This window comes from Vigna angularis, chromosome 11, assembly GCF_016808095.1.
Source record: "Vigna angularis cultivar LongXiaoDou No.4 chromosome 11, ASM1680809v1, whole genome shotgun sequence".
Lineage (NCBI taxonomy): Eukaryota > Viridiplantae > Streptophyta > Magnoliopsida > Fabales > Fabaceae > Vigna > Vigna angularis.
In genome coordinates this window covers 598,101-619,257 of record NC_068980.1, presented here as the reverse complement: position 1 = coordinate 619,257, position 21,157 = coordinate 598,101, and the positions used below count along the sequence as shown (strand labels likewise).

Genomic DNA, 21,157 nt, shown 5'->3' with positions numbered 1-21,157 from the left:
GAAAATATATTTTTATCCTAAGCAGTTTTTTTGGTTGAAGTGCATATCAAAAGAGAAGGAAGCCTGCACGAAAGATTAGCCTTTCTGTAATTTTTCCTTTAATGGAAATGAAAAGAAAACAAGAAAATATCAAATACATATACTATTAGTCATATTTACATTATTAAATCACTTTACAAAATTGACTAATAAAATATAATAATTTTAACATATTTAATGTTTATATATATATATATATATATATATATATATATATATACCCAAAATTGTTAATATGAGTTTGAAAATTTTAAGATTCTAAAACTTTCTATGTTCTAAAACTTGATTTTAATCAATACATGGGTAATACATTGGTATCACAGTCTGTTTTTCTTGTAGAGGAGATGTGCATAAATGTCAGATCCCTTCTGCATGCAGGGATTGCACACTTATCATGTAGGATTCAATTCATCGCCTTTCGTCCCTAACAAGTTGGGTCTGGAGATCCGGTTTCATCAGGGGACATCTGTAAATCCTCAACATTCAAAAAAACACAAAAACATTCAAGTGAGAGAAAGCACAAAAAAGGCTAAACAAACATCAGTAACAGTGGAATTGCTGTCACCTGGCGATTTCTTTCCTCAATGGAGCTGACATTTCTAATCTTCCACTCCCCTCTATTTGTAGTTAACTCATCTAATATTTCAGCATCCTCTATTTCCACTGATCCAACTCTGGGTGATTCTACCTCCTGTTAAAAAAGCAAACAAGCTCTTTCGTATCCCACACCGGAGAGCAATTTAAAGAAGAATTAAGACGAAATGGTGATAACATATAAAGTATGGCATCGTACCCTGAAAGACCTATTGAAAGCTTGTCCTGGAGCAGCAATTATTTCTTCGTATTCAGCTGCATCCAGTTCCCTAAGATGTTGAGGCTTGAACAGCTTGGGGAGTATATGCTGCCTCAATGTGATCAGTACAAAGAAAGGCAAGGGGAACAGTATTCCAGCTATGGGAATCCATGTCACTCCAAAGCAAACCAAGAAATACACACATTGGAAGACTGTGAACAATACTATGTATCTGTAAGGTACTGACTCGACATAGGAAGCATGATCCCCCTCCAACAACCTGCGAAGATTATATAAAGGTTGGTGTTAGAAATAGTAAATATTGACAGTGGAAGTTTCATGCTTTAGTAAAATTGTTGAAAGAATAGTAACTTCTACTTACTTGTGCCACCTACTGGGTGTTACAAAAAGGAGTAAGATCCTTTCCCAAAATTGATTTCCTGGAAGACTATCAATGGCCATGTACGCAAAATATCCCCACAGAACTGAAGTTGGTATCTTTTTTATGACAGGCATGCCAAAGACTGATGCTCCAACAAAGATTGATTGTAAGAGATTGCTCACTCTCTGCTCCTTTACTCTTATAGGCAAATATGCATCAATGTGTTTTTCAGGATCAAACTTACTCTTTTTGTCATGTCCTTTATCTTCCCCGTTTAAGACAACCTCTTTCAAATCCTCTAGTTCTTTGTCCACTAAATGTTTCTGCAAGCAATCAAATTCACGATCAAAAGAAAACTTAGCTATGTATCAATTGTCATAATTGGACAAGGGCAAGAGGATTAACGACTTATATGTTTACATCTGGACACTTATCCATTTCTATAAATACTGCTTGCATCTTTCCATAAATTTCAGAATTGCTAGCTTTAAGATCTATGCTTTCCTTGGCACTTTTAACCATCTTTTTTCGGATCATCTGCCATTGAAAAAAAAATCACCATATAAATATCAATTTCAATTATGATATTTACTAACACTCACTTATCCTATTCACCTGTTTCTTGAGAGCAGCCAGACTCTTGGTGTGCATAGGAGATTGAGGAAGAACTCCATTTGAAGGAGGTAAGCCAATCAATCCACAAAGCAAGGTCTAGATATTTTTATCCAAAGAAAATCATCAATTCCCGTCGGATCACTACTATAAATGACCATTAAACAATCAAGTACAAGAGAGATATACCGTTAGTCCTAGCAACAATATGTCATAATGGTATGCAGAAGGTTTCTTGAGATTGAATTCCTTCTGTTGTGCCATCTGGGAAGCAACACTATGGTCAAAGAAGTAAAGTCCCGCAATCATTATTGCGGGAATAAAAGCAGCAAAAATATATGACGGGGAAACCTTCCCCATATCCTGCAGAAGATGCTATATAAGTAATGACCAAAACTACTAAAGTAAGAACTGTTTTGACTATATGCATTACGAATTACTTTAATTACTGTCCAATGATATAAAGTTGTAGACTCCCAAACAAGAGGAGAGGTGAGCCTTCTGGGAACTCCAAAAGGCACTTTACTCGGTACTGTGAATGATAGTGCTGTCCACACCACCACCATGAAAGGTACCCCATAGTCTGCAACAAAACTTCTAAACCATCCTGTTCAATAAACAAACTATGTCAGATTCCCCACTCCAACCATAATGTAGTTCAAATAACTTGAAATTCACTTAACAAACCTGTGGCATATAACCATGACCTTGCTCTTCTGCTCTTTAAAGATGTATAGAGAAGGCCAAAGGTGAATATAATGCCCATCAATCCATTTGCATACAGCCAATTAAAATGGTACTTTTCCAATGTTGGGTTTCCCTCTTTAGGAACATTAAACTCACTTACAATTCCCTGAACTTGCAAAAGCTTGTGTCAAAGTACTTTTCCCATGTCTTATGCCAATTCATGTTTAATTTGATATTTGATACCTAGACTAATATACCACAAACTGACCTTTATAGCCTCTTGAATGAACAAGACTGTGATCAACATGCCAAAAAGCTCACCCGCGATCCTTGTAAATCTATTGATGATATTTCCAGCATTGAATATTGCTAGAAGAAACAACAAGAGAGCAGTCCATACACAAACCCTGGGATGTTAATTATATCAATTAGACATTGATTTCACAACGAAGTTGGATCATATAGAAAATGTTTTCCTTACCATCCTGCCCAAGCTAAAAAGAGTTCTCGTCCCAATAAATCCTTATCTTTGGCAAAGTTGTACAAATAGGTGTACATAATGACAGTGGGTTCAGCAACTCCTACGATTAAGAGAGTCTGGCCACCCAAAATTGATTGTATGATTCCACAAATAGCTGTAGAAGCCAGCGTTTCTACAGTGCTCAAGCTTCCATCTATGTACAAACAACAACTTGTTTAATTTCTCTATCAAGTTTTTCACTTATAAAGAGAGTATTGAGTGAGACAAAAGAACTAATTTCTCATTTTTCATTCATACATTTAACTTAAAACCATTTCTTCTCATGCTCACTCTTGTAAAATGTGTGAGGGGTTCAAAAAACTTGTGCTATTGTATGAAACACACTCACTTTAAGAAGTTGTCATTTTAACTTTCATATAAACTAAGATGTACCTTGCTAAAATACTTCAAAATAAAATCAAGAGCATTTGTATATAATATCATGAGATTTATTAACATAGATTCATTCTTTAGAGGAACCGTTTAGAGAATTACAATTTTGATTTTCTTATACTAAAACATTTTTTTTTGAAAAGCAAGTTGACGGAGATTACTAATCCTAACAAAAGTATTTGACAAATTAATCCTTCTATAAACGAAGTGTGTTACCATCTTTGGGTTACACATGCATGTTAAGACAAACAGGACAGGAGAAGAAGATAAAAAAAAAAAAAAACCTGTGTCTCTACTTAGCTGCTCGCCAAAGGCAATGACTGGAAGAGCAGAAGCAAAGAAAATATAGGTAGTTGGGGCCAATATTCTGTCAACAAAAAGAGAATGTTCAATAAATAGTACTATTCTTTGAAAGTCAAAAGTCTGTTTAATGAAGATATGATATATAAGAAACTTACGCAGTTCCTGCATAAAGACCACTTGTCCAATCATCTTTATAGAACTCCGCTCTTCCTTGAAGGTCTTTTTTAACACCTTCCAAAGGTGTTTTTAAGCTTTCCATATCTGCATCACACTGTAATGAGTCATACTGATTAAAAAACTCTTAAGCATGAAAGGGCATAGAAAACCAGAAGCTGGAAAACATAACACCAATATACAATCATATATACGCCTAAGGTTTCTCTCTGTTGGCTTTGACTTCTTTTATCAACAAATTTGACTCGAAACAGGACACATGGACCATACTGAAACACTAAAAAGAAATGAAAAAATAAAAAGAAATGAAAATGAATAATTTCACACACGCGATTTACTTTCAATTTTTGTGATGTTCGATCAATAAGAAATCATTACGAAAGAGATATTAATAACACAAACAAAAAACAATGGAGCTCGTTATGAAGACAAGAAAAAAAAATTAGTTAAACAATAAATCAGAATTCCAACAACACAAAAAGAAATCAAATTCATCACATTTTCAAATGTAAAATTAATATACAAATCAACGAAAACTATTGAATAACAAAAATGTATGATATCATGCAGATTAAAAACTAATGCATAGCTGTATGATATGATGTTAATACTTAATGCAAAATCGATCGGAAGAAAGAAGAGAGAGGAGACGTTGAAGTGACCACGAGCAACAGAGCAAAAGTAGTATTTGAATTAATTCTTGGATTGAGTTTTGGTACTTTTATCACGCATATGAGTATTGAAACAGGGAGACAAAATGAATGTTGTTCAAAGGAAGAAAATCATGTATGTTCTTCATTGTCACAAAAATTACTGTTTACAATTCTGAAAGCAAAGCATTCCACAGATCCGAAAAATATGTTATCTACCACACAAATTTTTTATATTTATTTGATATTATCTTTTATTAATTTTTATTTTTTATATTTTTTAAATTTATAAAAGTTTACTTTTTTTATAATTGTTTTATTTTTTTAATGTAAGTTAAATAAATATAAATATGCATTATCCTATCATTTTATAATTATGGAAACTAGGTTGTACTTAGACGTGAATAAATAAGTTTTAGGGTAAAGAGGAGAGAGAAGGATGTTTCTGCAAAAAACACAGACTATTAAATTTTTGTTGGAGAATGTGTTCAGTATAAATGTCTCCCTATTTTCCTTCTAAAAAGATACAACTATTATATAAAATTACGAATTAATTCATTAATGATATGAAAAATTGTTACATTTATGGGGTAGATTTCTTTTTCTATTCAAGTCCACAACCAAATTTTTGCAAGGAATTATCACTCTTAATTTGTTATTTCACTAATTAAATCAACTATGAATTAATTGAAATGTTACAATTTTTATGATCTTTTATTGGTTGACAATATAAGAATGTACATCAATATTATAAAAAAGATACGCTTTATGAAGAGTAAATATTTATAAATTTTACAATATATAAAATGATAATCCATTAATATATTTAAAAATTTATAGATTGCCAAGGAAATATTTAAAAGTGCAAATATATGTGAAGCTAATTATAACAAATAATTTTAAGATTGAAAATAGAAGAAATGAAGGTATATCGATGTATTGTTTCTTATTCCTCATATATATATATATATATATATATATATATATATATATATATATATATATATATATATATATATATATATATATATATATATATATATATATATATATATACTTTTCATATTTTATTCATTTTATTTTTTTAATTATTTGATCAAGTGTTTGAAAAAACTTCTGGAAAAAACTTGGTTAATCATCAATCGACAAAAGCCCATTTTAAACTATTTTAAAAGCTTAAAGAGATCAGCTTATTTTAAAAAAATAAAGAAATCAAATTGATTGTAAAAAAGTTGAAAACATTATGATTATAATTTATTCTAAGATATTATGAAATCACCATAGCAAACTTAATATAGTATATAAAAATATTTTATAAAACATGATAAATTAATTACTGCATTATACAAAATTTATTTAAGATTGACTTAAATGCTTACTTCGTCCTCATATTAAGAGGTGAATTTCTGTTTAGTACCCGGTTTTAAAATTGGAGACATTGAGTCTCTATGTTATAAAAAATGTATAAATAAGGTCATATCCGTTAAGTTGACAGCAACAGCATTAAGTCCATGCTAATGTGGTTGTACTTTTTCTCTTCTCTCTTATATTATCCAACTTTTTCTCTCTCTTGTTCAGCTTTTTCTTTATTCATATACTTTTCATAACATAAGGACTCAATGTCTTCATTTTTAAAACCGAGTACTAAATAGAAATTCACCTTCGGGACGAAGTAAACATTTAAGCCTTTAAGATTTAATGATTTAATTAATTGTTTTAATTAGAATGTAGACCTCGGATACCCATAGCTTAATTAGATACGATAATTAAATATAACATATAATAATATTTTATACTAAATTTAGAAGGAAAAAGGCAATTAAATTTTAAATGGTTTACCTTTCAAACACAATTTACATTTGTTTATATGTATAACAATATTTGGAAGATTTTATTTTTGTTCATTTTGTTTCACTTTTGAACACATCTTCTTATTTAGTTAGGAGTTCTTGAGGGTGTGATGTTTTAGATCAGAGAAACTACCATTGTAGAGATAAAATTTAAATTAGAGATCTTTACTACGAAGGTTTTAGAGAAAAAAATTGATGTTATATGATGAGAAAAATATTGAGTACAAACAAAGTCTCACATCGGATAAAATAAGAGATGAATATGTGTTTATATGCACATAAGATACTTCCATTAGTAAGAGGCATTTTGGAGTGGTACCAAAATCAAATCTGTGAGTAGTAAGAGGCCTCTATATGTGTGTACCTCCCTACAATTGTGTGTTGTCCCTCCCTACAAAAAAGCGATATTGTTGTGTTTTTTTTTTAAGGTTCCATTTTAGGATGTTCCAAGTCAATAAATCTAATACTACTATGTAGAAAAATAAAGTGACACACTATGACACCCTTTAAATAGGTGTAAATAGGGTTTTGGTAATTTTTATTCTACCTTGAAACCCTTTAAATATGTGTAAATAGAAAATCAAAATTGCTTAGTATATCTTTATCTTATATCAATAAAATAAAATAATACTAAACCTAAATAAATGAAAAATCAAAACTACTCACCTCTATTTTATCTCTATCAAAATCAAAATAAATATTACTAGACTCAATCTAATAAAATAAGACTCAAACAAAATTACTAATAAACCCTTAAAACTACTAGACAAAAACACTCTCAATTCAAAATAATTACCCAACCCTACTGACTCAATAATCATACCCTACATTATCCCTCTTACCACTGTTACTTCAAAGCCTCCTAGCCTAGACTTACTGCCATGACTACCCATGTCACAGCCTGCTTCACCTAACAGCCTTGACCAACCTCTACGTGCTTTCATGGTATACATAAATGTTTATTCTCTTATGTATAATGTTTAGCCTAAACAAGGATAATTATCCCATCCTTTTTATCAATTTTAACAATGACCATACCCTAGGTTGTATAAAACTCATTCAATATCATGCGTAGGAGCCAAATTCAACTCCCTTAACACGTTTGCTTGGAAGTTGGTGAAGGGAACCCGAACGAACATTTGATCGAAAGGGAAAATATACATGAAGAAAAAGTCTTCAATATTGTTTTCCTTCCCATGATAAACTCGCTCGTTCCCCTTACACACCATCACCTTGATCAATACGGCTTCCTCCGCGTTTCGCACAAGGTAGACCTGATCGGCCTAGCTCGCCAGGTCTCTTCCCATGCGGAAGCAAGTGACATACTCACCCACCTCATGGGAAGCCCAACCATAACCCTTGATCACGGGCAAGGCACCTTGACATTCGGCCCCCTCGTTCCCGGCATTGATCTTCAGCCCATTGTAGTATAAACCGACATCACACACATGTATGACCTTATAAGTATCTACACTAGTTGTGTCATTTGTCAAGCCATTATCCTGCTCGGTTGTCTCAAAAATCGAGGAGGACACAGAGCTCGTTGTCGAAAATCGTGGGTCATCGCCAGCAAACCTCTCACGCAGCTGTTCTAGATTACTTCTCAAACAAAGATAACGAAACAAATGACATTTTTATTACTTGAAATGTAAAAAGACCTTTCGATAGACAAAGAGAATTAAAGAAAATGATGAAAATGACGGGAGAGGACCACCCATATTTATAGGCAAATCGTCCTCAATTGTCACGAGCCATCCACCCTTAGATCCAATTTCATCCAACGATCTAGATTGTGCGTCTCTGTCACTTCTAGGCACAAAACATGAAGTGACACACATTTTTCCCCGCCAACAGTCACTCCTACAACCATCTTTTGAAATACCCGACTAATATAGCTCGAGCGGATCGACCAGGCCAACGTCCAATGCAGATGAAAAACCACATCAAAGACACCATCAATCAAACTCAATGCTAGATACCTCTGGCTCGGACTTGGAGACATGTGTACTGTATGACCGCTTGGTCAACTATTGATCAAGCGGTCCATAAAAGAGTAAAACCCAGATTAACAGAACAATCGGGCGATCATGATCATTTAAGCACTAAGTATCACTAGTAATAAGAGATTATAGGTAAAGTATACTTCGTTTATTGGGCTACAATTAAGCCTATACTAGTTATAAGCATATATAGAAAATTATAAATACAAGTGTAAGGTAAGAAGATAAGTGATTATATTTATTGAGAATTTAAGAATTTACTGTGCTACCCGAACATTTGTATTACTAACTTGAGCGTCAGAGTATCTTTTATAGGTACACCCTAGCTTGAAGGAGTGTCGAGAACTTAAGAACATTATAACTGAAACTTTGAAAGCGACGTGATAAAACAAATAGAAAAGTGTGAAGTGAAGTGTTTTGATTAGATTCAAGACCCATACCCGAAACAATTATAATTTTAAATAATTAATTTTTTATAACTTTTTATTTATATTTTAAAATTTGTGTAAGAAGTATTAACCATTTTTTAATTTTAATTTTTTTATTTCTTAATTTAAGTTACGTTGTACATTGATTTTTTTTATTAAAAAGTTCCCTAACAAATAAGAAAAATTATGCAATCATTAATTGAAAAACCGTTACATTCACTTTAAACATGTCAAATATATTTATATGGGTGAAGTAAACATCTATCAAGTATTTTTTATATTGATCAATGAATTATTTAAATAAATTAGTCAGCTTCCTGACATTATTAAATACACTATCGGTCGATTAAAATATTGATATCTTGTTTTTGCCACTAAAGTGATATCATTTTTACCATGAGACTGTACTTTATTCATCCGAAAATAAAATCATCACTCGTGTTTATGTATGAAATTAGCACAATATAATATTTATAACAAGTAGATACTAAAATGGAATTTATTAGTCATCAGAAACTGATATTTCCGGTTTATGAGGCCGAAGCTACGTTTGATGGATCACATAAGGATCAATCTGTGTTATTATTATGACGAAATAATATGTTTGCTGAGATAGATGGTTCAGTCTACCACTCCAGGGAGAAACCAAACCAGTGAATGTTGGTATTCCAGCTCTACTACCCAAGTCTAAACAAGAATGGGGAGAAGAAAGAAAATGAAAAGAAAACAAACAAAGCTGCAGCAATACAAGATTCACTAGAAAAGGAGCATGTAGCTCACCTGTTTTCATGCCGAAGAAAAACTAGGGCAATTTCATTTGGGAGATAATTTGTGCTCAAATTCAGGCTTATGTTTAACAAGTTGTCTGCATTCTACTTTGAATGTGATACAGATATAATGTTATCCAGTTGTGCATGATTGTTATGCAATGAGGGGTTGCAGCGTGTGTCTCATTTATAGTGTGGTGTATGCAAGGTATTCCTTACTTGATCCTAAAAGCATTTTATAACAAGCCTACACATGCTTTGAAAGCAACTAAAACAGAAATTGTCTACCAGAAAATGAAAATAAAACGTGGAATGTGCCAGATAAGCAATTGCAGAACCTGCTACAAAATGTTACAACATCAACCTTGTGTAAAATCAATGAAGAAAAAAGATAATACTGCCATAAAGATCAGAACTGTATACATACTGCGGCAAACTGATAAGCCACAGTCCTCTGGTCCTGAACCAATTGGTCATCAGTCTTCAAAATTGGAGGACGCGTTGAAGGTTTATGTGCATCTCATACCCTATATATCATAGCCGGAGCAAAAATAGTTTTCCCATATTACAAAACAATCCTGCGCACCCCATCTTCTGCAGTTTGAATCACATTGCAGCAGAGCCAACGAAGAAATGTTTACTTTAAATTACCACATGATTCCTGTAAAGAAGAAACCAAATTGTGTGGCTAAGACTTACTCTCAAGGCTATAAACATTGCTAACAACTCCTACTATGCTAACAGTCACAGCTAATACCAACATCAACCATGACAAAACCCATTCCCCGTAGCTTAGATCTCCCAGATGTCTTAGTCTCAATGAAATAAGAGAAGGAAATATAAAACCCAATGAAACAGCCGTGGTTGCCCCAGTGAACTTAAAAGCTGTCCAGATGTTTGGAATCATAGTAGACCCAATATATATGAGGACCAACAGAACCGCAGTCAACCCCAAAGATCTCTTCTTACTTTCTGAAAGAGGAGGTGATCCCTCAAACAATAATGCGTCCACTGTTTGGCGCAATGAAAAATGAATAACAGGGAAAACAAGTATCAAATGAAGAATGTAGCCAATCCGGACAATATAGTTCAAGACCGAGCTATACCGAATTCCAAGATCCTTATCAAAATTAGTCAGTACATCAGCCTCTGTGTCTTTCCCAAAGAGCAGGTAACCTGATATGGAAGTGGAAGCATAAACTACGATGCACAAAACAGTGGTGTACCTCCCAACCGTGTTCATCTTTCGAGGAGACCGTTGTTCAAGCTCATTATATATTGGCGGCACATTAAACTGGCAAACAAATGCATTGGTCATGATGGGTATCGCAACAAGAAAATCCAAAATTGCAGTTTTGGAGCTAAGATCAGGAGCCAATCTGGGAGAATCAATCCGTCCTTCCACGAGCTTGATGAAAGCAACCGTAAAAGCAACAACGACAAACAAAACAGCAAGAGCCACGGAGGCAGCCGAGGTCAAGCTCAATGAATCAATCTTGTCAAGTGAACAAAGGGGAGCAAGGAAAACCACCATGACGACTAAAACCACAATCTTCCTTTGATCCCACGCCCCATTCCCCATTAACTGATCAAAAACCCCCATATGGTGAGAGGAACCAGACATAACATCCCCCATGATTATCAAGTAAACCACCAAAACACCGGCATTGTTCAAAATAATGCAGATTTCAGACAAAATCCTCACAGGCTTTCCCATTGCATGCTGAACAACCTCCCCATAGGACGATGCCTTACACAAAACAGAAAACCTCACCAACAATTCCACGCTAATTTCAGACAAAATTCCCATAAGAATTATCAAAATAATCCCCAAAACCAATCCTAGAACTTTCATAGTGGCAGGGAGAGCCATGATCCCTGCCCCAATAACCGTGGTTGTTAAATTGAAAACAGCCCCAGGTATCCCAGAGCCTTTATTGGACCCCACAATAACAAGGGGGTAATTATCGATGTCCGTTTCGAAATCTTCATCCTCGTCTTCGATTTTGGATCCCAAATACACTTCGGATTCGTCATAAGAAGGAATGCCAACAGATTTTGAGGACTCGTTCTGACGCTGCAATTCTAAATAGGAGCTAACGGGTAAAGAAGAATATTCATTTCTGTTAGACATGATTCCACCCTTCCGGAGATGAAAAAGAATAATAATGGCGTCGAGAAAGAAGACTCTACAGATCTGACCAGAGAGAAAAACAAAAACAAAAAAACTCACAGATCTTTGGTCGTGGTTGAGCAGGAAGAATGAAACTAGATCTCTGGGTCAATGGATATTCCCTCCAATTCTCCGTCACCACCTTCTACCGAATAACGTGTCAAAACGGAAGGTGCGGCTATTCTTTTGCTTCCCAAACAATCCTCTTTCTTTCCGCCACCACTCCTTCACTTTCTCCCAGCTTTTTTTCTTTTCTGTATGTGCTCCACTAAACTAATCTTTATACTTGTATAATTTTATTCTTAATATTAATAAATAAACTAAATCGATAATCTAACGTTTTTTAGTTTATACTTTGAGTAACGAAAACTGATATCCACTTAAATATATATTTTTTTCTGTTTATTCAAATATTCATATAATTTATTAATATTTTATAATAAAAAAATCCTGAATATTTCAAAACACTTGACAGATTCAGAACTTTGACCAATTCCAATAGACAAATTCAGAATTTTCCCCAAATCCAAAGTTTGTATATAAAGTACAAGGCTCGTATATTATACTGCAACAAATATCTTGATTTTCTAAATCCACATAAAGTTACGTGTTGTGTTATACCATTTATTTATTATGTATTAATTATTACAAATATTATGTTATACCATTTTATTTACAATAAGTTTTTTATATCCATCTGTAAACTTTTACGAATGATTTTTGGAGTGCTAAAATAATATATTATAAACTTAATTTTAATGTTTAATTTTTGTATAAAGATAATATATTTCATTATATATTACAAGGTATAATAAAGAACTCTCGTATACTATTATTTTTACTTTATACGCAAATAAATAATATAAAAAATTGTATTCTTCTTAATCACTAATGCCACTGAATTCTAATTTGATTTTTGACAAAAAAAATAATGAATTTCACAATTGATTTGAAAAAAAAAGTAATACTATATAAGCTCTATAAGGGTCTATTGTGACATTCTATTAAAAATTTATAACTTCCAAAAAAAGATAAATTCAAAATTGTGTTAATCTTTAATAGAGGCACCATGGTTGTTGTCTATGTATAAAACCTATTCTAACTCAACATTCTTTAATTGCTTAATTTGACTTTGATACAAACATGCATTGTGTTTTTTTTTTTATACCAATGGATTTCAATGTATTGTGTTTCTCTTTGACACAAACATTTTTTTTATTGAATATATATATATATATATATATATATATATATATATATATATATATATATATATATATAAATGTTACATTAAATTGATTATTAATATATAATATAAAAAAATTTGGAGGTGTAGGATGAAACTCGAAGGTGTACGGTGAAACACCAAACTGAAATGAATAATGGGCTAGGTGTGTAAGAATGGCCCAAGGGCCCAAGAGCCCAAAAGGGAGGGAACATAATAACAAGATCTCAAATAAAATGTGTGGCGGTAATTATCAATATCATTGGTAAGTGAAGTGGTGTTGGAGATGGATCGAGAATGGGGATCGAAGCCCGGGAGCGGAGGCGCGGCGTCGGCGCAGAACGAAGCCATCGACCGGCGAGAGCGTCTCCGGCGACTGGCTCTGGAGACGATAGACCTAGCGAAGGACCCGTATTTCATGCGGAACCACCTTGGGAGCTACGAGTGCAAACTCTGTCTCACTCTCCACAACAACGAGGGCAACTACTTGGCCCACACTCAGGGCAAGCGCCACCAGACCAACTTGGCCAAACGTGCTGCTCGCGAGGCCAAGGACGCCCCTGCCCAGCCCCAACCCCACAAGCGCAAAGTCACCCTTCGCAAAACAGGTGCCTCTTGTTTATTTTTCCCTCTTTTACCCCTTTTCACCGTTTGCTAAATTAAACAAACATTTCGCGTGCCTTTTTCGCAGTTAAGATTGGACGCCCTGGGTACCGTGTGACCAAGCAGTATGATCCTGAGACCAAGCAAAGATCTCTACTGTTCCAGGTTCTTTTTTTATATCGATGCATAATTCACTCTTTTTTTTAACATTGTCTGATAAATTGATAATATTATGCATAATTCACTCTTTATATTGTGCGTGTTTTTAATTCTGTGATGACGCAGATTGAGTATCCCGAGATTGAAGACCTTGCCAAGCCGAGGCACCGATTTATGTCCTCCTACGAACAGGTCAATCCTGGTGATTTTGTTCAATGCTTTCTCTCAGATTGTTGTCAATAAATATGCTGGTGTTTTAGTATTTCCGTTTTTCTCTTACAGAGGGTGCAACCCTTTGATAAAAGATATCAGTACCTTCTGTTTGCCGCTGAACCGTATGAAATAATTGCATTCAAGGTATTTTCGTACATTTGTTTGTGTATTTGTTTTGGTCTTCCTCTATAGTTTGATTTTGGCTGTGTTTTTTTCCTTTTGTAGTTGTAGAAATTTGCTTTATGCTCAATTAAGCTACATTTTCAGGTGCCCAGCACGGAGATTGATAAGTCTACTCCAAAGTTTTTCTCGCACTGGGATCCGGACTCAAAGATGTTCACGGTTAGTTCATGTGCTCCTCTTGTCTGTCTGTGATGGTAAACTTGATCTATGCAAGTGCCTTTGTGTTTTGTGATCCATGCAAAAAACAAAGAAAAAACTTTTTTTTAAAAGTTTAACTGGGGATTAACTTAAGGTAGCTTTTAACTTTACAAGAAAGGGACAGTGAAACCCTACGAAAGATGATTAGTTGTAGACATGTACAGGCCGTGAATCAGTGTGCTTCGATACCAGAACATGCATTTGATGCAAAAAAAAAAAAAGGTGTGGTGCTACATTTGGATTGGCTTGCAGCTTATTTGACAAATGTTTGCTATGAAGAATTAAAAAAAAAAAGTAGTTTTCAGTGGCTCTTTTTAAAAACTTTTGATTAAAACCTGTTTCTAACGTTAAATTAAGCTACGTAAACCTGCACTTTGCCCCTAGACATCCACACACAAGGCTGATTCAAGAGAATCCAAGTCATTTTAATTGTTTGCCCCTTTAACTATCAATACAATCTAATTATTCAAGCATTCAGCAGCAGCAGAACTAGGTTGGGAATTTCCTGTCTTCTTTTTTGCTTTCTTTTCTTGATGTTTTTTATATATGCGGTGTGCATTAGTGATTTTTAATTTCCCACATCTGCCACTGATGACTTCAATTGATAATTGTCTGTAGTTGCAATTGTATTTTAAAACCAAGCCACCGGAGGCAAACAAACCACAGCCTCCCTCTGCAGCCAATGGCACAGCGACATCTGGTGTTCCACCAAGGCCTTTGCCCCCACCACCTCAAGCTCCACTACCCCCACCTCCTCCTCCCCCACAAGGGCTACCTCCTGGTGCACCTATGGCAAATCCTCCTAGAGCTCCTCCACCTCCAATGCCAGGATCCATGCCACCTCCCCCTCCTATGGCTGCAGCTAACGGTCCTAGACCTGCACCTTCTGGTGGAATGCCATCTGTCCCACCCCCACCCCCTATTGCAAGTGGGACATCGGGTTTCAACATGGGTACTAGACCTCCATCAATGCCTCCTCCACAAGGTTTTCCTACCCAACCAATGCAGAATCAGGGTGTCCGTCTTCCTCCGCCACCCCCTAACATGGGACAGTAGATCCTTGAGCTTTAGAGCAGCGAGCGTCATCTGATTGAAGCGTTAAACAACTGTGGTGGGATGGCCCCTGTCCGTTAAGGACTTGAACCGTGGGCATGCTGAGTCTATGTTTCGTAAGCAATACACCAAATTACCTGTACACACTCTTCACCGTGTCATTTTCATATTTACAAATTAAGATGTTGATGTATCAAGATTTTGGTATTTAGTATTGATGGCTTTCGAGTATTGACCTTGTCCACAGGATTAGGTTTCAATCGCTTGATATGGTTGGACTTTTTTTGTTTGCTGCAGATAATTTAGGGTTAAAGGCTTGATCGTGTCATTTTTTATGTAGTAGTAGCAATTTGATTATGGGGAATCACAGGAAGTATGTTTTGTTTTTATGGATAAGGGACATTGATGAGGGTGTTTTGTTTTTACTGGATATGTTTCATTCCCGGAAGTATGGAGCTTATATCCTTGTTTTCTGCGTTTAGGTCTAAAGTTTTAATTAACAATTGAGAACATCTCTATACCAAGACATCTGAACGTAACCAAATAATGTGTGTGTGTGTGTGATCCAAGAATGGTGTTATGTATATGTATATTAAGAATTTTGGGAGATCCAAGAATGGTAATCCAAGAATTGTGTTATTACAGAAGCACTTGCTGGGACAATTTTTAACCAAATCACCTTAACTTTCTCTTTCTTTATAAATACAAAAATTATTTTTTTAATGACTAAAATATTTTTAAAAGTCAATTATCGCAAGCGGTGTTACAAAACATTTTTCTAACTGTTAATACTAATATTCTAGTATTCAACAGAGATGAACCAGATGCTGGTGAGGTAACTCACTTGTTCTTAGTTCATCTATCTTCCTTTCTACTTAGTGGTGGAGTAAAATTGATGAAGACATGAGACTTGTTTTGTTAGGCTAAATTGAAAAATTGTATTGTAACTCCCACGTGTATATTATATATGGTGGAGAACTCAGACATTGGGGAGCTCATGTGAGAATCGTGTAACAATTTTCTCCTTTTGTTAAAGCTGACGCTGACGTGAACGGGTTGTTTTCGCATGTGCGAGTGGAGTGGTGTTGATTGCACCTTATCCACATGTGTGAAGGATGTAAAACCTCTATCACAGCCTCATGCATTTTGAGTTTCAGTGTCAGTTTTGCTATTAATCTATGGTTATGTTGCACTCCGCTATGCCCAGTTACCAAATATCTTCCACATCTTCATTCACTTTACCTTTTCTTATGCAAATATCCTATAAAAGTTTAATATATTTTTAGGTTATGAACTTTGATATCAAATAAATTTCTTCATATATGAAAATTTGATTTTTAAATTTTAAAAATAATTAATATTTTTTTTTAATCTAATTACGATAAAAAATTTTAACATCTCAAACTATTTTCATGCTAACATTCGTTTACATTGTTGATATATTATTGTTTCAATATTAATTTAAAAATTTGGCATTTAACGTAATTAAATTATATATATATATATATATATATATATATATATATATATATATTTTAAAAAAATTGGAGAACAAAATATTTTAAAATTTCAAAGATAAATTATAATTTTATGTAAAAGTTCAGAAAAAAAAATATTTTAATTCTACCAATAATAAGTACTATACCTAACTTTAAATAGATTCACCAATATTCTTTTCTATTTGTTTCTATTATATAAACAAATAATTATAGTTAGTTTCCAACAGCTAGTAGGGACCATCATTTTGGCAATACATAGTATTATATTCAACACGCAAATGCAAATATTCAAATTAAAGCATTTCAAAGGACCACTCAAGTCAATATCTCATTCATTCCATTACAAACCATGTTGAATCCTCTTCAAATCTATAGATCTCGCCATATAAATCATGTTCTAGTTATTAAATAAATTATTTTCATATAACATATAAGAAAAACGAATGTTAGTCTTATAATTATCTTAATAAATAATTTTAAGAATTTTCTTTTGTCCAATTAAATCATTCTTAGATGTGACTGAAATATACTAGTTTCATATTTTTATGTCTCATCTCACTAAATAATAGACAACTAGGTCTCTTATTTCTGATAGAGAAAGAAAAAAACTGCGAAAAACACGCACATACTCGCGCGTTCTATAAAAAAAGTCATTGACATGGAAAAAAAGAGAAAATTATAATAATAATATTACTATTATTATGTTAAACTTATACGCAAAATTTAAATGATTGTATTTCAAAATTTAATATAATTTGATAGTTATTCATATCGTATTAACAAATTTTAGTTTAAATATCAATTTAAAATACTGTTTGATAAATTTTAAAAAATTAATATAGTTAATTTCGATTATTTTTTCTCCAAAATATGTAAAATATATTACCAGATTTAGAGATAGGGTAAAAAGCTTTTGGAAAAGGAGAAACCCAGTGAAGGGATGGGATAGTGTGGGTTGTGATAAAAAAAGAAAATTATATATTTTCCTCATTAGTCAAAATCATTTATCGTGACTTCATTCTACAATAGGTTTTATAGGTACATGGAAAATGATTGATAGATATAAGATCTATTAAGATCTATCTGCCGCTCCTTTTAATCACCAGTTTTTTCAACTTCAAGGATGCTGACAATAACATCAATGGACGACTCCTTTCCATCGTAACAAAATAAATATTTTATCGATTATATTTTTTACATTTTATCACGGTGGAAATAAAAGTTTAAAACTTAATACTCATTACAATATTTTGAATACTTTTAAAAAATAGCTAATTTACAACTTTTGTTCTTTATCCTAATTATAAAATTCTAGTTATCTTCTTTATTTATTTTTTATGGGATCGATTTTATCTTGATACAGTCTTCAAAATTCTAAGCATAGGTTAAAATTTTTTCTTTATTTCATATTTATTATACTTCGGTTAAATTAAAAATAGCTTAGAAAAATATATTATTATAAGTAAAAATTCCACATTATTAATAATAAATGCATAATAAATATGACCAACTTATTAAATTATGTGTATTTATAAATTTTAGAATGAGTTTTAAATTATCATTAGTCTATTTATAGTTCAATTAATAATACTCTTGTTTACTTTTAAGGAAATCATCCTTAACATTAAATATTTATAGTTCAATTCTTTTGAAATTTTATGTCGATAAAACCACCCATTTTTCTGATAACTCAATTATCATACTATCCATTTTAAATTGTATTTTATCTTTATCTTTTACATTTGCATCAAATTGGATTTTAGACCATAATTTTTAATTTTAAGATGGGATATTTAACCCATAAAATTTGTCCTATTATATTCAGTTTAAGCAATAATTGGACACGTGGAATTAAAATGGTGGTGGAGTGGAGTCTGATATGGTTGACTGGTCAACACCACTCTCTCCAATTCCATTAAAGGTTAATGGTTTTGTGTATGTATCTTATAAGAAAATTAATAGGAATTGGTTTGAAATGGCCATTAGGAAGCGAACATGTTTCATAATTGTCGGTGCACACTGCAGAGGGCTTAAAAGGATATGTTTCATAGTGAAAAATAAATAAATAAATAAGTGAACAAATTGATTACAGGATTGCATTAAAAATATAAAAAAATGATAAAGTTATAAAGAAAACATAGCATGTGTTATTCTTTAGATAATAAATTTTAAGAAAATAAAATTCAAAATATTCAATTAATTCTTTTAATTAAAAATATAGAATTTCAATTTGCATTTCAAATTTAGGAATACGACATTTTCTATATTCTCTTATTTCTCACGTTATCTTCATACTATTTAGACAAATTGTTTAAACATTTTTGTCTTTATATTTATAATTCTGTTACAAATTTTGATTATTTTAGTCGAATAAGCGTGAGTTATTATGAAGTAAACGTTTCATATATATATAAATTATCATTGTGAATTTTAAATTAATGGTATAATGACTAAATTGATAATTCGATAGCTTATCACGGATATCAATAAATTTGACAAAGCAGACAAATAATTTTTATATTATTATATTCTCACTTTTCGTCAACTTGTTTTATGTTATCATTTATTTCAATGGTGAGAATTAGAACAGAATTTACAAAAAGGTTTACCGCTTAATTATTTGATTATATTTTTTAATGACGGGAGAAGTCAACACTCTCTGACCAAATTATCTGGTGGGTGTTTTCAGTTTCACCAATTCCATTACAAGAGAAAAGGAAGTAGTGGAGAACACGCGCTGAAAGCGCAAACGGTATTTATTGAGGGCACGGAAGAGGAGAGAGAAGAAGGTTTTTTCTTGTTGTTGTTTCCTTCTTTCAGCGCTTGAGACAGAGAGAGCATGTGTGGGACCCACCTCAGCCATGTTGCACGATCCCTTTATTTGTATGTACCTTCATGGTGTCATTCCTCAATGCGGCTCCTTTTTTTTCTCTTCTCATATATTCATTGGCTTTTCACGTCATCAAATATATATATATATATATATATAAAAACCGTAGTGATTTTTTGAAAAAAAGAAAAGCAAAAACACTGAATAAGACTATATAAAAAATATTTTTAAGTGAATTTTAAACAAATTTATAAGTAATGTTTGCATGATATTATAATAGATTTATAAGTAATGTTTGCATAATATTAGTATCTTGTATGAACTTGTTTAACTTAATTATAATATTATGCAAACATTACTTATAAATCTATTAATTATAAGATTTTTAACGAGTTTTAAACAAGTTCATACAAAATACTAAATTATCATTTTCAATATAAAATCTTATAACAATTAGTTTATAAGTATTTTTATTTATTTTTAATCTAGTGCCAAGCTTATCAATCACATTGAATTCCTAACACAAACAACTTTAACGTAAGTATAGTTAAATATTAATTTTATTTATTGTTTAACGAATGTAAGTGGTGTGTGTCTTTTTGAGTTAAATATATTGGTTGAAAAGTATAGTGTGTGCTGGCTAGAAATGTTGACCTTAGTTAGTGCTTTGTGGACTCTACCTCACTTCCACACTCTTCTCTTCTAATCTCTCTTGGAATCTTTGCTTTTTCTTTTCTATCATGTTCTTCATTTTTTTTCTTTATAAAAAACAATGGTGAAATAACACACACAATATATAAATAAAATAATCATAAAAAGTAATTTTTTATACTTTAAAAAGAAAATAAAAAAGGTAATATTAAATAAATGTAAAAATTTGAAAATAGTTTTGCGATGACAATAAATACAGGGAACGGATAAAAGCACTTATTATGTGTTGCTTTATTTGGTAGGAAGTAAGAAAGGTGGGGGAGGCAATTCAAAATGTGTAGCACGGCTTCTGTGGTAATTATTTTCGCCATTCTTCTTCTCGACGATTTAAGAGGGACCATCCCATATATTTTTCTCGAACACTACTTCTTTCATAGGTATTTTCAAAAGATTTTTTTTAAGAGATATAAAATTAATAAAATATGAATTCAATTTATATCAAAATTAATATATATTGTTTCAGGTGTGAGGTCGAGTAACTTCTCATAACACATATTCACACTTTCACTTTTTGGTTGCACGAGTAATTATATTCGTCCTTAGTCCAAGTCCCCCTCCATCAACGCTCCAAACCGATCGGGAGTATTTGTCAAATTTACTTCAATGTTTAAGTCAGTAATTAATCCAGTCTGATTAAGACTAAAGTCTTAATTTTACAATAAATGTGATCATCTAGCTCTTACCTTGACCTCTATTTATAGTTTTTGAGATG

The 21,157-nt window shown here is 32.5% G+C and overlaps 3 protein-coding genes across 4 annotated transcripts; 1 reads left to right on the top strand and 2 right to left on the bottom strand.

Moving 5' to 3' along the window:
- Positions 1 to 346: 346 nt before the first annotated feature.
- Positions 347 to 3,793, bottom strand: LOC108333182 (boron transporter 4). The gene is made up of 12 exons (XM_017568546.2): positions 3,711 to 3,793; positions 2,995 to 3,187; positions 2,782 to 2,920; positions 2,514 to 2,679; positions 2,267 to 2,433; positions 2,016 to 2,189; positions 1,830 to 1,925; positions 1,635 to 1,751; positions 1,215 to 1,537; positions 833 to 1,112; positions 605 to 730; positions 347 to 505 (listed from the first exon to the last, which is right to left on the bottom strand). Exons 2-12 carry the CDS (start codon positions 3,069 to 3,071, stop codon positions 464 to 466), a joined length of 1,707 nt encoding a protein of 568 aa, XP_017424035.2. The 5' UTR covers positions 3,072 to 3,187; positions 3,711 to 3,793; the 3' UTR covers positions 347 to 463.
- Positions 3,794 to 9,906: 6,113 nt separating this feature from the next.
- Positions 9,907 to 12,089, bottom strand: LOC108332336 (amino acid transporter AVT6E). Of its 2 annotated transcripts, XM_052870588.1 has the most exons (2): positions 11,832 to 12,047; positions 9,907 to 11,694 (listed from the first exon to the last, which is right to left on the bottom strand). In XM_052870588.1, the coding sequence occupies exon 2, from the start codon at positions 11,469 to 11,471 to the stop codon at positions 10,287 to 10,289; it is 1,185 nt and encodes a 394-aa protein (XP_052726548.1). In that variant the 5' UTR covers positions 11,472 to 11,694; positions 11,832 to 12,047; the 3' UTR covers positions 9,907 to 10,286. The 2 variants fall into 2 exon arrangements, with proteins under 2 accessions (XP_052726548.1, XP_017423038.1); XM_017567549.2 differs by having other exon boundaries at positions 9,907 to 12,089.
- Positions 12,090 to 13,230: 1,141 nt separating this feature from the next.
- On the top strand, positions 13,231 to 15,636 carry LOC108332286 (uncharacterized). Its single transcript, XM_017567455.2, has 6 exons — positions 13,231 to 13,604; positions 13,688 to 13,764; positions 13,885 to 13,950; positions 14,041 to 14,115; positions 14,239 to 14,313; positions 14,971 to 15,636. Exons 1-6 carry the CDS (start codon positions 13,283 to 13,285, stop codon positions 15,406 to 15,408), a joined length of 1,053 nt encoding a protein of 350 aa, XP_017422944.1. The 5' UTR covers positions 13,231 to 13,282; the 3' UTR covers positions 15,409 to 15,636.
- The last annotated feature ends 5,521 nt before the right edge of the window (positions 15,637 to 21,157 follow it).